Below are 16,151 nucleotides of genomic sequence, written 5' to 3' on the forward strand. Positions count from 1 at the left end.
GGTGATTTGTAACAGGGTTTTAACCTCGAGATGGGAAAACATATTTTTTTATTAAGTTGAACATGTGCTCTTTATGACAGACATTTTAAATTAGGTGAAACAAAATGTTTGTTTTGTTTCACCAAGTTACACTACTCAAAAGGCAATGAATTGGTGGAACGACCCCCGACCCCCCCCCCCCCCCCCCTCAAGGTTCATGGTCATGCCTGTGCAGTGTGGTCAAAACGGTGCTTGATCACAAGCTCTAGAAATGTATTGTCTGTCAGTAACCCCCTGGTACATAGCATTGTATAGTGTATTAACTGTACAGTTCATTTATTTGTGTAAATGCATTTCTCTTGCATCATTACATGAGAGTGAATTCTTAAAGTATAGAATGAATTCAGAAAGCATGCATCGCTAAATTTGAATTTATAAACAATAGCCATAAGCACAACTTGCAATAAACTTTCATCACATCACTTCTATCATAGATGTACATTTCTGGCAGCTGTGATTTATTCTATTGAGTGTTTTCTTTACTGAATTTCTGTCATTTATAAATAAAAACAAAAGGTATACCTGTTTTTGTCCAAGCTGTTTGTCTATTCTCTGTGTTTAATGTAGCCACAGGTTGACAAGTGTACAAGATTAATCTGTAAAGAGCTTGTCTACTGTAGATGCACATTTTGGGTGAATATACTGATGTGTGTGGTCACGTTTAGTGGCTAATCAGTAGATCCTACATTTGTGGAAATAATTATATTAACTATATTTCCCCTATATAGCATTTGGAAGTAGTAAAGTATTACACTGTAATAGAGATGAACCTCCTGGTTTTGATCTTTTCAGATTTACTGAAAAGTTCTTCCCGGCCTGTTATTTTTTTGTTCTAAACATTCAGTCATTTCCACAATTTTTCCTGATCAGTATCAGAGCAGCTCTGAGGATCAACGTAGCTCAGTGTTTTCTCACGCCCACCGTCTGAGGAAGTGTCCATGTTGTTCTAAGGTTATTTTGTTTCTCTGAAGTAACCTCCAGACAGGCCCGGTGTTGTGACAGGAGAGCCGCGGAATGCACTAACAGGAGAGTGTTTACGTCGCTCCATCTACAAAGAAACAGAATGAGAACATGGTGGCCAGATGGATTTGGGGATTTAAATCGGGATGGTTGCCGGGCCGGGTCCATTGAGATATGACTGGTGTTGTAGCATCAATTATTTCCTGTTCTAGTACCAGCCAGTCTCAGAGAGCTGATATGAAACTCATAAGGAAACGTGTGACTGCCTATTCTGACACATAGGACTGACAGTAATACAACACCCACCCACTCGTGCTGTTGGGGTAATAATGACTGTGGCTTAAATTAGAACATTCAACAGCAAAACGGATAGAAACCTGTCTGTCAAACAGAGCCACCGTGACTGATGAGATATTTCTGTGCATATCCTATCAAACTTCCTGGTAACATTGGGCTTTGTCTGTACTGGCCACCACTGGTAACACAGAACAGAGAAAATATGTTGACATGTACTGTGTCCACTAGGTGGTGGAAGAAGCATTCATCACCCAACCTATTCCAAGGTGGTATAGAATAGATGTGATATGTAACCACGAAGCTTACTTGTCAATGTCAGCTATAATATTATGATTTCTGCATGCATGTTCAAAACACTCAACTGAGACATTGCAACTTAAATCAATAGCAGGATAGTTTTTCAAATTTTTTATTTTTAAATAACTATTTACATGACAGCTCTGTATAAATCCATTTAGTTTTCATACACGTGACAATTTTTCAAAAAGAAAATGTTTTAACATGAAGGGCAATGTGATGATTAAATGCATCACATTGATACATGAAAATGTATAAATCACAACCCTTTGTGATGGCTGAGCAACAGTTCCTTGGTTTCCTGTAGTAAAAAAAAAAGTAATAATAATATTTGACATGGATGTTTTCAACTCCCTCAAAAACCAAATAACACGAAGCTTTTAAACTTTTTTAAGCTTTTAAACCCTTTTCAATGGCATTGCTGATATAATTCATGTCACATGATTTACTTTGAATTCTTAGTTATTATTAGCATTTAGGACAATGCATGACCTCATTGATAAAACTTTCTACCGATAGAAGAAATAAAATATCGTAACAAATGTGAATTCAGGGGGGAAAAAAATGCTCCGTTGAGGGCAGCTTAAACGAGAACTTTTGAGGAAGTCTACAGTATCACAAGTCGGTCTATCAGTCAGGCACAATCATACACAGCGGAGGACACAAGCAACTGCTCACTGCCTTGCCAATTCACTTATATCATGGCTCAAATTTAACATTTGTACAGTTAGATATATTTGAGGCAACTTGGGTAAAGAGCCTTGAATAGGAACACTACAGCAAAATGCCCCATCTAGAAATCCAACCAACGTTATTAGCTCTGTTTCCCTGCCTGCTAGTCCGTCCATGCTACCGCCGAGGGATAACTATCCAAAAAAAGGAATCTCCCTTTTAGGACACATGGCAGCAAGAGTGAGAACGACAATTTCATGTGAAGAAAATAGTGAGTAAGAACTCCCCAGAATCAAACAGACACATTATGAGAAATTGTGTGAGAGCGAACTCTTGTAAACTCAGCAAAAAAAGAAACTGCCCTTTTTCAGGACCTTGTCTTTCAAAGATCATTTGTAAAAATCTAAATATCTTCACAGATATTCATTGTAAAGGGTTTAAACACTGTTTTCCCATGCTTGTTCAATGAACCATAAACAATTAATGAACATGCACCTGTGGAACGGGACACTAACAACTTACAGACGGTAGGCAATTAAGGTCACAGTTATGAAATCTTAGGCCTCTTTAGTGTTCTTTCTACTGACTCTGAAAAACACCAAAAGAAAGATACCCAGGGTCCCTGCTCATCTGCGTGAACGTGCCTTAGGCATGCTGCAAGGAGACATGAGGACTGCAGATGTGGCCAGGGCAATACTTTGCAATGTCCGTACTGTGAGACGCTTAAGACAGCACTACAGGGAGACAGGACGGACAGCTGATCGTCCTTGCAGCGGCAAACCACGTGTGAAACAGCACCTGCACAGGATCGGTACATCCGAACATCACACCTGCGGGACAGGTACAGGATGGCAACAACAACTGCACGAGTTACACCAGGAACACACCAGGAACGCACAATCCCTCCATCAGTGCTCAGACTGTCCGCAATAGGCTGACCGAGGCTAGACTGATGGCTTGAAGGCCTGTTGTAAGGCAGGTCCTCACCAGACATCATGGGCACAAACCCACCGTCGCTGGACCAGACAGGCAAAAAGTGCTCTTCACTGACGAGTCGCGGTTTTGTCTCACCAGGGGTGATGGTCGGATTCGCGTTTATCGTTGAAGGAATGAGCGTTACACCGAGGCCTGTACTCTGGAGTGGGATCGATTTGGAGGTGGAGGGTCCGTCATGGTCTGGGGCGGTGTGTCACAGCATCATCGGACTGAGCTTGTTGTCATTGCAGGCAATCTCAACGCTGTGCGTTACAGGGAAGACATCCTCCTCCCTCATGTGGTACCCTTCCTGCAGGCTCATCCTGACATGATCCTCCAGCATGACAATGCCACCAGCCATACTGCTCATTCTGTGCGTGATTTCAAGCAAGACAGGAATGTCAGTGTTCTGCCATGGCCAGCGAAGAGCCCGGATCTCAATCCCATTGAGCATGTCTGGGACCTGTTGGATCATAAGGTGAGGGCTAGGGCCATTCCCCCTAGAAATGTCCGGGAACTTGCAGGTGCCTTGGTGGAAGAGTGGGCTAACATCTCACAGCAAGAACTGGCAAATCTGGTGCAGTCCATGAGGAGATGCACTGCAGTACTTAATGCAGCTGGTGGCCACACCGGATACTGTTACTTTTGATTTTGACCCCCCCCCCCCCCCCCCCCCCCCTTTGTTCAGGGAAACATTATTCCATTTCTGTTCAGTTGATGTCTCAGTTGTTAAATCTTGTTATGTTCATACAAACATTTACACATGTTAAGTTTGCTGAAAATAAACAGTTGACAGTGAGAGGACGTTTCTTTTCTTGCTGAGTTTAGCAATGTACCCCATCACATAATGGAACCTCTGTGGTCATAATATCACTGCATGAAATGTCAAGAGATGATGAACATGATGTGTGCAAGAACATCCCCTACACAAGAGGAATAATAAGTCTTCACCTTAGTACAGCAACTTTTAACCTGATTTAAGAGGCTAAAATTAATTCAATGCATTATTAGAACAGGACCACAGCATTGTTTTAGAACCGTTTGAGTAAAATGTAGTGTATCTCTCCGATTTTTGGAAACTATGAATTGTGAAATGCTCTTTGTATTCTATTGCTGTCAAGTTTCATGCATGTAAACGCTTTAATACTTCCAATAAAACGCTTGTTTCTTATTTAAAAAACATAAAGAAAAATATTATTTGTCTCAAAATACTATGCAGGGATTAAAGGGAGAATTTAAATATTTTTCAAACAACAAGTTGTTGTTTTCAACCTGAGATTAAAAACCAAGATGTCCCCCTCAGAAGAGTCAGTCTGTGTCTTAACTCTTCAGTCTAAAAGAACCACAATGTGCTTGTGACAGGCTGTCCCCACGACAAGATCCAGAGATTGGTTGGTTAGTTGGTGAGGGCAAGTCTCACTGGGCCTCAGCAATAAATCCACCTTGATGCGATTACTTACACCACGCTAAGACTCGGTTGGTCTGAACGAGTCCCACTGACAAAGTTATAAACCAGGAACTGCGAGGTGCCGCAGTAGTGTGTAGCAAAAAGCTTCCCGTCGGGCGTTGGGTCGGAGAAGGCAATCTCCTCCTTGCTCAGGTAGGAGCCGTAAATGAAGTTGTTCCTGAGGAGGGCAATACGAGAAGAAACTACAGATTTAAATATACATTTCTTTGACATTTTACAAGCACACTTTTGACACTTATTTGGACAGTCCGAAACAGAGGTGTAGACAGGCAAGTGGGAGTACAGCAGGAAAGGTGGACGCAGCGATTTAACCGTCTCCGGTGGGGAGAGGTGACTGAAGGAGCGAGCGTTATACCCCTAAACCACAGGCTCTGCACTACACAATGAAATTCTGTAGATTCACAAAAAAAAAAAAGTCTTGCAGCTAGTTAAGACTGACCTGAGACACTCGATCATGCGCGAGGCGATGCCCGTCCGTCTCATCATGCTGAAGACCCAGATGCGGCTGATGCCACAGAGGGCTGGCTCTGGGTCAGTGGAACAACACCAGGCTCTCTGACGCTCAAACATCACCTTCTCTCCCTCCGAGCCCTCGGGTACCGCCTCCTCGATCACCCTGTAGCCCTGCACACACAGACACACATACACACACACACACGCACGCAAATACATCATTACAATAAAGTCTCCATCTCAAACCCCTTCCCACACACACTTCCCATAAAGGCAGATCATCCCAGCACCCACATTCGTGGACACTCAGAGGTCCCACACCTCTTCCATTTTACAGAGCTCTGTATCAGCTGTGCCAAGTTTCTAATCTGCCTGGTGACATCCCTGCTTCCACCATGGGGCAGAGGGAGAGATAAGCACACTCCTCTGTGCGGTAAATCACTCCACACACCCACTCATTCACTCGTTTGACTATTATTCAATTAGCCTGCTCTCACAATGGCCACGGTACCAGACTTCTACAATCAGACAACAAAATGGCTTCTACAGTAATTAGCCAATGACATACTCCTGGTTTTGTTATTGCAATACAAGCTAGATGATGGATACTGCATCCAGTACTACGTGATCACTTACATGGGCTCCCTGGGAAACAATAAGGATTTTATAATGACATGAACCTGCGGTGAAATAAATTGGAATGAAACTGCCTGCAGTCCTAATTATAGGACTGACTAATTACTAGTGTTATACTGAATCAGACTGAGCAGACAGTCTACTGTGATATCCCTATACTTGTGACTGCTTGGGAAATGCTCCCACTGAGCTCTATAGAGAATACTATGACACTCAACAAGTACTAGGGGAGAAGGAAGTAGTACAGCCCCAACCCACACAGATGTCTTGCTCACCTCTTGAATGTGCTCAGCGATCAGGCACCCAGCCACCTTCTTGTCATTGGAGATGAACAGGAAGGTTTTGGTCTGGGAGGGACACTTGGTCTCCACCTGCTGGAAGCCCAGGTCATTGTCCACCATCTCTCTGATCTCCTCAACCTGACAGCACAACAAACTGTGAGACATCCTCGCAAGCTCCTAGTCATTAGTGCACGTCGTGTCCAAAACGGTTTTGCAACAGAAAACGCTTCGCTACGAAAACCAGAGTTTCTTATCCCTCCCCGTTCCGGTGAGTTTGATGCCAAGTGAATATAACCCTTGCCTAAAGGTCAAATAAAGTATTGTGATATGTATCAGGGGCTTCAAAGTATATTTAAGATCAATAATGCTGTTATATTTCGATTGTATTACAGTAAAGGTATTTCCATATGTGATAATGTGTAAAGTTCGAGCCTGAAGCACACCTTCTTCAGTGCATATTTGGGGTCATCTGGAAGGACAAGGATGATCTTGCCATCGGGGTACTCTCCCAGAATCCTCTCCTTCTTCCACCCCTGTGGACGACATGACAAATCAGTGGCTTATAGGATGAGAGATGCATGATGTGTGTGAGAGATGCTGTTTGAGTCAGAGGTGACGCGTTAGGTAGAGTTGGCACGCAAGGGCAGCGTCCCAAATGGCTCCCTGTTCCCTATACACAGTATTGCACTACTCTTGTAGTGTACTACATAGGGAATAAGGAGCCATTTTGGACGCATGCATGCTGTGGGAGACCGCTAGTTCTCACCACATATCTGACAGCACTGATGAACTGGTTGTGGAAGTGCAGGTGCTGGGACTCATCCTCCGGGTTGGCAGCAGAATACAGCATCCCACACACACCGCAGGTCACCGCTCCAAAGTGCTTCTGCCCTGCATCCTAGGAGACGACAACGCAGACTGGATCAGTTCTGACATAAATACGGTACCTAGATTCTATACAATTACAGGAACTTACTCGCCTGAGTGCCAGTCTGTTTGTGCTATCAACTCCTTGTCAATTGTTGTCATGCCAAATGCTTGGCAATGACAGCGAGTGAGTTGGCAAGAGCACAAACCGATCTGGGACCATGGTAGGAATATATATAGTCTTTGGATAACACGCCTCTTCTACAAAAGTACAGTAATACAGTGGGCAGTATTTGGCAAAAGACCAAAACACTCACAGTGGTGGTTTGATTGTCATCTTTGTCGGCCTCCTTTAGTTTTTTTATCTCTTTCTGCAGACATGCGTCAGAGAGGGGACTGCTATTATCTGCTGATTGCACGACCACACTACCATGGAAACATAGAAATGGTTTGAATTAACTCTGGAAAATAGTTTTCTGTGTGGAAAAGATTTATTGCAATTTGAGTGCAGGTTCTTACGAGTCAGAGGACTCTGTTGTTGTCGTGCCCTCTGTCTTGACCTCTGGGGATGCCGGTTTAATCTCAGCAACTAAGAAAGAGACAGATTCTATAACAAAGCATGTTACACTGAGGTTATGACGACATGTTATAACTAGGGCTGTCAAACTATTTTTAAAAACGTAATCGAGTTAATTGCAGGATTTGCTGTGATTAATCGCAAATTCAGAATTTTCTCAAATTGAGCTCTATTTTCAGATTTTTTTTTACGACAAAAAGCATGATCCGGATATTGACGTCTTGATTTTGTCCAAAGTAACGGTTACCAAAATCAGGTAAATTGATAACGCACTCTGACAGCCGTAGTTATAACACTGTTCAAAATGTAATTTGGTTGGATGTTATCAGACATGAGGGTACCAGCAGGCTTTTCTTCACACTGATCCTTGTCAACAGAATCTCGTGGGGTCTCTTCAAAGGGAGGGGAAGACACTGGTGCTATGGAATCCTGTGGAAAGACAAGAGGTTAAGAAGGATAAATTGCATCCCCAAAACTATGCCAGGCATGAAAACAGCTATATGATCATCCACACTGCTTCTAAATGTGTCACTGAAGTTACGAGGGTTAAGTTTCAGAAAAGCATTTTAAGGCTAAGTTCATATGATGAACTTATCCCGAAGATACTTTCGGGAAGCCAGCTCCTGTACAGTTATTGAATAGATTTCAATATAATTCAATAAACAAAAATACCATTCCTACATCTTAATAAAGAAAGAACAGGTCCAAGGATGTTACCTTATCTTTGGCAGTTTTGGGCGTAGGTGATGCTTCCGCTTTCTGCTCAGTTTGAGGGGTAAGTGTAGGTACCAAGGTTTCCTTTTGTACAGTGGGTTTAAGCACTTCTGCCTTCTGTACAGTGAGTTTGGAGTCCTGTGGGAGGAGGGGAGATGAAGATACTTGTACCACACAAGACAATATTTTTTAGATCAATTATAAGGATGTGGGTAAGAGCATTGCTAGCGCCAAGCTCTAGCAGGTCGTGGGTTCAAATACCACAGGGATATAAAAAAAAATGTATGCACTCATTGTACTATAAGTCGTTTTCAATAGTATAAAAACCAAGAAAGTTACTTCAAGGAGAATAAAAAACAAGAACGTTACCTCATGTTTGCCATTTCCGGGCATAGGGGTCGGTGTCTCTACTGCCTTCTGCACTGTTGGTGCGGTCTTCTGAGTGGTAGGCACAACTATTTTTTGCGCGGTGGGTACTGCCGGCTTCTGCGCGGTGGGTACCGCCGGCTTCTGCGCGGTGGATACCGCCGTCTTCTGGCTGGTAGGTACCGCCGTCTTCTGGCTGGTAGGTACCGCCGTCTTCTGGCTGGTAGGTACCGCCGTCTTCTGGCTGGTAGGTACCGCCGTCTTCTGGCTGGTAGGTACCGCCGTCTTCTGGCTGGTAGGTACCGCCGTCTTCTGGCTGGTAGGTACCGCCGTCTTCTGGCTGGTAGGTACCGCCGTCTTCTGGCCGGTAGGTACCGCCGTCTTCTGGCCGCTAGGTACCGCCGTCTTCTGGCCGGTAGGTACCGCCGTCTTCTGGCCGGTAGGTACCGCCGTCTTCTGCATGGCAGGTACCGCCGTCTTCTGGCCGGTAGGTACCGCCGTCTTCTGCATGGTAGGTACCGCCGTCTTCTGGCCGGTAGGTACCGCCGTCTTCTGGCCGGTAGGTACCGCAGTCTTCTGGCCGGTAGGTACCGCCGTCTTCTGGCCGGTAGGTACCGCCGTCTTCTGGCCGGTAGGTACCGCCGTCTTCTGGCCGGTAGGTACTGTCGTCTTCTGGCCGGTAGGTACCCCTGGCTTCTGCATGGTAGGCACTGCTGTCTTCTGGCCGGTAGGTTTTGAGTCCTGTGGAAGGAGAACAGGTTTGGAATGCATTTTCTAGAATGAATTTCAATACAGTTTTTGCCACACAAAAACTAATCCGTGCATTTTATCATTTAAGATCATCATTCAAGAAAGTTACCTCATGTTTGGCCGCTGTCGTAAGTGTCATTGCTGCCCTCGGAATGGTGGTAGATGTAGGTCTCAATGCCGTCCTCTGCACGGTCGGTAATACTGCCTTCTGCACTGTGGGTTTCGGCTCGTCATCCAGTTGAAAGTCATCAAAAGAGTACTTGGGCCTGGCTTTGTAAGGCTTATACTCCGCCACAGGCTTGGCCTTCTGAGCTTTCAGCCCGTTAGGCATCGGCGGGGGTACTGCTGGAAGTGTCCTCTTTCTAAGGGTGGGTCCCTTACTTGGGGTAACTTTGGGGGGCTCAACTTTGGGGGGCTCAAGCTTAGGGGTTACTGCTGGGCTGGCTGCGGTTGGGGTAGGACAGGGTGCAGCTACTGTGGGTGCTGCTGGACTGGCTGAGGGGGGTGAGGGTGTTGTGGTCACTGGGATGGGTGCTGCTACTGCTGGAGTGGACAGTAATGGGGGGGCAGGTTTAGCCTCTGTCTCCGGAAACATCTTCTGATTGGCCTGATCGGACTTGAGCTTCTTCACCATGGTCCAGGACATATTCTTCTCCCGCTGCAGCTCCACCTGCCGCAGCCTCTGGAACCTGGTAAGCTTCTTCTTCTCGTGGATTTTGAGGGGCACCGTCACTTGGCTGATGAAGAAGCGCCTCTGTGGTGTCTCTGGAGCTGGGGGCTTGGCTGGAGCAGAAACTGCAGCAACGGGTGCTACTGGGGTAGAGGGCTCCTTGGGCCCGGCCGGAGTTGGAGGGATAGGGACAGTCTCAGTCTGTGTGAAAGGCTGTGGGCATTCTGGCTCCTTGCTGGGTTCAGCCTCAACCGTTACAACCTGCTCATCCTCTTCCTCCGTCTTTAATAGCATGGTGTCCGTGGCGATATCGTCCGCTATTTCCTCACATAAGGCAAGGAGGTTGAGCTGCCTGCTCGCTTTTTTGGAGGCAGCGGCCTTTTGCTCAGCTAGCGCCGCTAGTCGGGCTTTAGTCCGGGCCTGAGGGTTCATCTGCTGTTTCTTAGGTTTTTCCGGGCTACACTGTGTCTTTTTGGCAACTTCCTTCTTGACACTATTTGTGCTGTCTTGGTTAGAGGAGCGTGTGCCTTTCTTTTCAGTACCAGCTTCACTGTTATCTAGACAGCACTCATCTTCAGACCCTTTGGTTAGCTGGACTGTCTTCTCTGGCACCTCCTTAGAGTTGTCTATGATTTCCAGATCACTATCCATATCCACATCTTCCCCATTCTCTCCCACCACCTCCACAACACAGTGACCGATCTCCATATCCTCAACAATAATCGGGGTCTCCAGGTCTAAGGTACACTCAATGCTCTCCGTCACACCAAAGTCACAGTCTTTATTTATGATTTCTAAGGAATCCTCTACTTCCAGAAACTCTTTGACATTTGAGCGCATTGTGTCAGACAGGGGGTGTTTGCAAAGACTGGACTCCTTCAGAGCACTGAAAAGTGCTTCTAGGGGTGGAGACTTTATCTTAGCACCCGACATTGTCTCTAAACTTTCCAGAGGTTTATCTGTAGGGATGGTCATGGTATCTTCCTGGACCTCCTGTCTCTCAGCGCTCTGCTTCACCTGTTCTGAGACATTGTCCGAAGTCTCTTCTGAGGCTACTTCCACCGGCGGAGGAGATTTTACTTCGATATCAAGCTTGGTGTCTAAACTCTCACTAACTTGATCTGCAGGGGTGGGCGCAGAATCTTCCCGCATCTCAGTGCTCTGCATCACATGTACAGTTGCAGGGTATGGACCCTTTATATTTGCATCAAGCGTGGTCCCTGCACTCTCACTGACTTCAACCGTATGGGTCTCCTCAAAGGACCCTTCTAGAGGTGGAGGGATATCTATTTTTGCATCAAGCTTGGTATCTAAATGTTCAACTACTTCATCTGGAGAGGTGGTCATGGAATTTTTCTGCATATCCTCTATTTCGATGCATATCTGATTAACCTGTTCAGGGACAGGGTCTGAAGCGTCCTCTGAAAACGCTTCTATAGATGGAGACTTTATATTTGTATCAAGCTTGGTGTCTACACTCTCACTAGGGGTGGTCATGGGACCTTCACTAACTTCATATGTAGAGGTGGTCATGGAATCTTCCTGTATCTGCTGGCTCGTACTGCTCTGCTTCACCTGTTCATGTACAGGGTCTGTAACCTTCTCTGAAGATACTTGAGTTTCCATTGTCACATCTCTTGACTCTTCGACTGCCTTCCTTTCATTTTCCTCACTTTCGGAATCACTACTGCTGCTATATGCTACTAGGCCTTTAGCTGGAGGAGATAATATTTCCGCATTGACCTTAGTCTCTAGACGTTCCTCAACAAGACCTGCAGGGGTGGTCGTCGCATTTTCCTGCATCTTGGTGCTCTGTTCAGATACAGGTTCTGCACACTTGATACATGCATCAAGCTTGCTCTCTACACTCTCATTAACTTGAACTGTAGGGGTGGTCACAGAACATTCCTGAACACCCTGCATCTCACTGCTCTGGTTCAACTGCTCATGGATGGGGTCTGAAGCTTTCTCAGAGGATGCTAATATAGCGGGAGGAGACATTATTTGTGTGTCAGGCTTGGTCTCTACACTCTCATTAACTTCATCTGTAGGAGTAGTCACAGAATCTCCCTCCATCTTCCTGCTCTGGTTCAACTGCTCAGGGATGGGGTCTGAAGCTTTCTCAGAGGATGCTAATATAGCGGGAGGAGACATTATTTGTGTGTCAGGCTTGGTCTCTACACTCTCATTAACTTCATCTGTAGGAGTTGTCACAGAATCTCCCTGCATCTTCCTGCTCTGGTTCAACTGCTCAGGGATGGGGTCTGAAGCGTTCTCAGAGCATGCTAATATAGCGGGAGGGGACATTATTTGTGTGTCAGGCTTGGTCTCTACACTCTCATTAACGTCATCTGTAGGAGTAGTCACATAATATCCCTGCATCTCCTGGGTCTCACTGCTCTGGTTCAACTGCTCATGGATGGGGTCTGAAGCTTTCTCAGAGGATGCTAATATAGCGGGAGGAGACATTATTTGTGTGTCAGGCTTGGTCTCTACACTCTCAGTAACGTCATCTGTAGGAGTAGTCACATAATATCCCTGCATCTCCTGGGTCTCACTGCTCTGGTTCAACTGCTCATGGATGGGGTCTGAAGCTTTCTCAGAGGATGCTAATATAGTGGGAGGAGACATTATTTGTGTGTCAGGCTTGGTCTCTACACTCTCATTAACTTCATCTGTAGGAGTAGTCACATAATCTCCCTGCATCTCCTGTGTCTCACTGCTCTGGTTCAACTGCTCAGGGATGGGGTCTGAATCTTTCTCAGAGGATGCTAATATAGCAGGAGGAAACATTATTTGTGTGTCAGGCTTGGTCTCCACACTCTCATTAACTTCATTCGTAGGAGTAGTTACAGAATCTCCCTGCATCTCACTGCTCTGGTTCAACTGCTCAAGGATGGGGTCTGAAGCTTTCTCAGAGGATGCTAACATAGCGGGAGACATTATTTGTGTGTCAGGCTTGGTCTCTACACTCTCATTAACTTCATCTGTAGGAGTAGTCACAGAATTTCCCTGCATCTCCTGTGTCTCACTGCTCTGGTTCACCTGCTCAGGTTGTTTAGGTACGGAATCTGAAGCCTTCACTGAAGATGCTTGTGTTCCCATCTTTACATCTCTCTGGCTCTCTGGGCTTCTGGTGGACTCTGTGACTCCCTTCGTTTGACTTTGATCACATTCAGAATGACTACCACGAGATGCAGGGGGTATACCATAATTGTGATCCATTTGCACAGGGTCTGAGGGTAAGGCTGCTTCATTTGGGTTAGTCTGTGCCCCTTTACGCTTACCTCTATCCCCATTAGAGTATTTTCTGATGCAATCGGGTTTGCGAGTTCTGATAAGCTCCTCGTCTGACTCTGTGGAAGCTGTTTTTGAGATCTTGGCTGGTCTTTTTAGGGTTCCTTTAGAGTTGGGATTATTTGATGAGGTACTTGTGGCTTTCGGCAGCTTAGCATTCTTGACAGGGGGATTGGACTTGGTCCTTGTGGTGGCCTTTTGGGCTGATCTTGTCTTGGAGGAATGACGGCCGGACTTTGATGGTTTATTTCTGTCTTTTCGTTGTGCTGGGGACTTTTTCTTATTCCTTCTCTGTGAAGGTCCTTCTCTATGGGGCTTGCTTGATGTTGCAGAGGCTGGTGTCATTTTGTTAGATGGCATGGCCACTTCATTCTGATCCAACTTTCTTCTCTTAGTTTGAGGATCCTGAGAAGTCTGTTGTCTTTTAGGGGCAGGCATTCTATGAAGAAAAGGTGATGCAATGTATGAATGGCAATAGGTGTTTGTTGTCATTACTGAAAAAGTACAACACAGTCAATCCCATTAAGACTATAATAACCACGCTACATGGAGTATTGGTAAGCTGTAGGTGCTTCTGTGACAGTGTCAAATCATAACTATCAGAGTAAGCAGCCAATGACAGAAATATTTATCAAATTAAAACACTTACTCGAAGCGTGGTATGTGGTTATTGCTCAAATCTTGTACTGTAGCCTATAAAGCTAGTAATTGGAATATGTAACCTAGCTAAGTACAGCACGAAAACTAACTAGCTAGCCTGCTGTAATGAGCGCAACAGCTAAGTGGATGGCTAGACAGTTAGCAAGCTAGCTAATGTTGTTAGCTGCAACAATAACAAGAAAGCTAGCTACTTAGCTATCTATCTAGCCACCTATCGAGTTACTCCAATGATCAAACTCACGTCCATTCACAATGCAGGTAAAGATTAGGACGCCAGTTAGTTGATAATGAATAGATTGCAAGCAAATCACTGCTTTTCAGTCGATAACGTTGACACTTAAGAATTGGCTACAGCCTAGTGTCGTACCAAGCTAGCTAATAATGTTAGCTAGCTAAAATTTGCAAGAAACAAAAATGCTTAACTAAATCACGTCTCGTCATTTGTTATGATACGTAGTCCTATAGTAAAACTATAAAATAAGCACATTCGTCACTAAAACTCACTTTACTGTTTTGTTTCCCAACAACAGCTGTTTTTTTCTTTTTCCTGTGAACCAAAGATTTGGTGTACTTCCGGAGCAAAAATGCCGGAACTGAGGAGGCGGGGCTAGGGTGTGTTACGAGCGTAATTATTATACCTCAGTTATACCTTAGATATACCTTAGTGACAGGGTTACCGCAGTTGTGAAAGAAGTCAATATTTGGGAGAGTTACAGAGTTCATTGAAAAGAATGCCATTGTTGATTAGATGCTTTTTTCTTTAATTAGGCTATTTTCTCTTGAAACATACGATATATCCACAAGTAAACAATATGGACACACACACACACACACATATATATATATATATATATATACACATATTTATACATATATATATATATATATACACACAAATACACACATATATATATATATACATACATACACACATATATACACATATATATATATAAAAATATACATATACACATAGATATATATATACACATATATATACACACATATACATATATATATATACACAAATACACACATATATACACACATATTTATACATATATACACATATACATCTACATATATATATACACAAATAGATATATATATATATATATACATACATACATATATACATACATACACATATATATATATATACATATACACACACATATATATATACATATGCGTATATATATCCACATACATATATACATATATATATGCATATACACATACATATATATACACATGTATATATATATATATACACACATATATATATACACACATATTTATACATATATATATACATATATACACATACACAAATACACATATACACATATATATATATGTACATACATACACATATATGTACATACATACACACATATATATATATATACATATATAAAAATATATATATACATACATGGGGTGAAATCTATTCAGATTACCTCAACAAATTGACAACTAGATTGCCAAAGGTCTGCAAGGCTGTAATTGCTGCAAATGGAGGATTCTTTGACGAAAGCAAAGTATGAAGGACAATTATTATTTCAATTAAAAATCATTATTTATAAACTTGTCAACGTCTTGACTATATTTCCTATTCATTTTACAACTCATTTCATGTATGTTTTCATGGAAAACAAGGACATTTCTAAGTGACCTCAATCTTTTGTCTGGGACTACCAATATCATTGGCTAATCCCTGGGGCCCCCGTTGGAGTCATGTTCAACTGGTCATCAAGAGGGATCAGCCAATCTTGAAAAAGATAGCCGTCACAGACGCTATAATGGTGGAAGCCCTCAATGGTGCTGCCCATGCTAACACTGCCTTCTGGCTACTACAGGCCTCTATCCTTCTCTATGATCCTGAGGACCTTTAGGCAAATTTGTTGAGCATGAGAAAAGACACCTACAAAGTTTCAATTGTCTAAGGGTGACAGATATGAAGGTTTAAGTGAGACTGCTTATAACACCGCCACCTATAGGCCAATCGGTGCCATTCTTTTTGACCAAGTTACTCATGGCCTCTAGTTTCTGTGCCAAATTAGAAAAAAACATGTCAATCTATGCTTGAGTAATCTGACCAATCTTTTTTTATAATTATGCGGTTGAATTGGCTACAATGGGAAGTCATAGTCGCAAACCAGTTGGCTT

At 43.8% G+C, this 16,151-nt stretch overlaps 1 protein-coding gene across 2 annotated transcripts; it reads right to left on the bottom strand.

Moving 5' to 3' along the window:
• Positions 1 to 4,038: 4,038 nt before the first annotated feature.
• LOC109900189 (mucin-5AC) lies at positions 4,039 to 14,564 on the bottom strand. 2 transcript variants are annotated; one of them, XM_031836013.1, is made up of 12 exons: positions 14,484 to 14,564; positions 9,462 to 13,758; positions 8,606 to 9,343; positions 8,240 to 8,374; positions 7,864 to 7,951; positions 7,465 to 7,534; positions 7,263 to 7,371; positions 6,845 to 6,976; positions 6,522 to 6,611; positions 6,073 to 6,216; positions 5,148 to 5,332; positions 4,039 to 4,865 (listed from the first exon to the last, which is right to left on the bottom strand). In XM_031836013.1, the coding sequence occupies exons 2-12, from the start codon at positions 13,755 to 13,757 to the stop codon at positions 4,697 to 4,699; spliced, it is 6,156 nt and encodes a 2,051-aa protein (XP_031691873.1). In that variant the 5' UTR covers position 13,758; positions 14,484 to 14,564; the 3' UTR covers positions 4,039 to 4,696. The 2 variants fall into 2 exon arrangements, with proteins under 2 accessions (XP_031691873.1, XP_031691874.1); XM_031836014.1 differs by lacking the exon at positions 14,484 to 14,564 and adding an exon at positions 13,969 to 14,425.
• Between the last annotated feature and the right edge of the window lie 1,587 nt (positions 14,565 to 16,151).

Source organism: Oncorhynchus kisutch, linkage group LG11 (assembly GCF_002021735.2).
Source record: "Oncorhynchus kisutch isolate 150728-3 linkage group LG11, Okis_V2, whole genome shotgun sequence".
NCBI classification, from domain to species: Eukaryota; Metazoa; Chordata; class Actinopteri; order Salmoniformes; family Salmonidae; genus Oncorhynchus; species Oncorhynchus kisutch.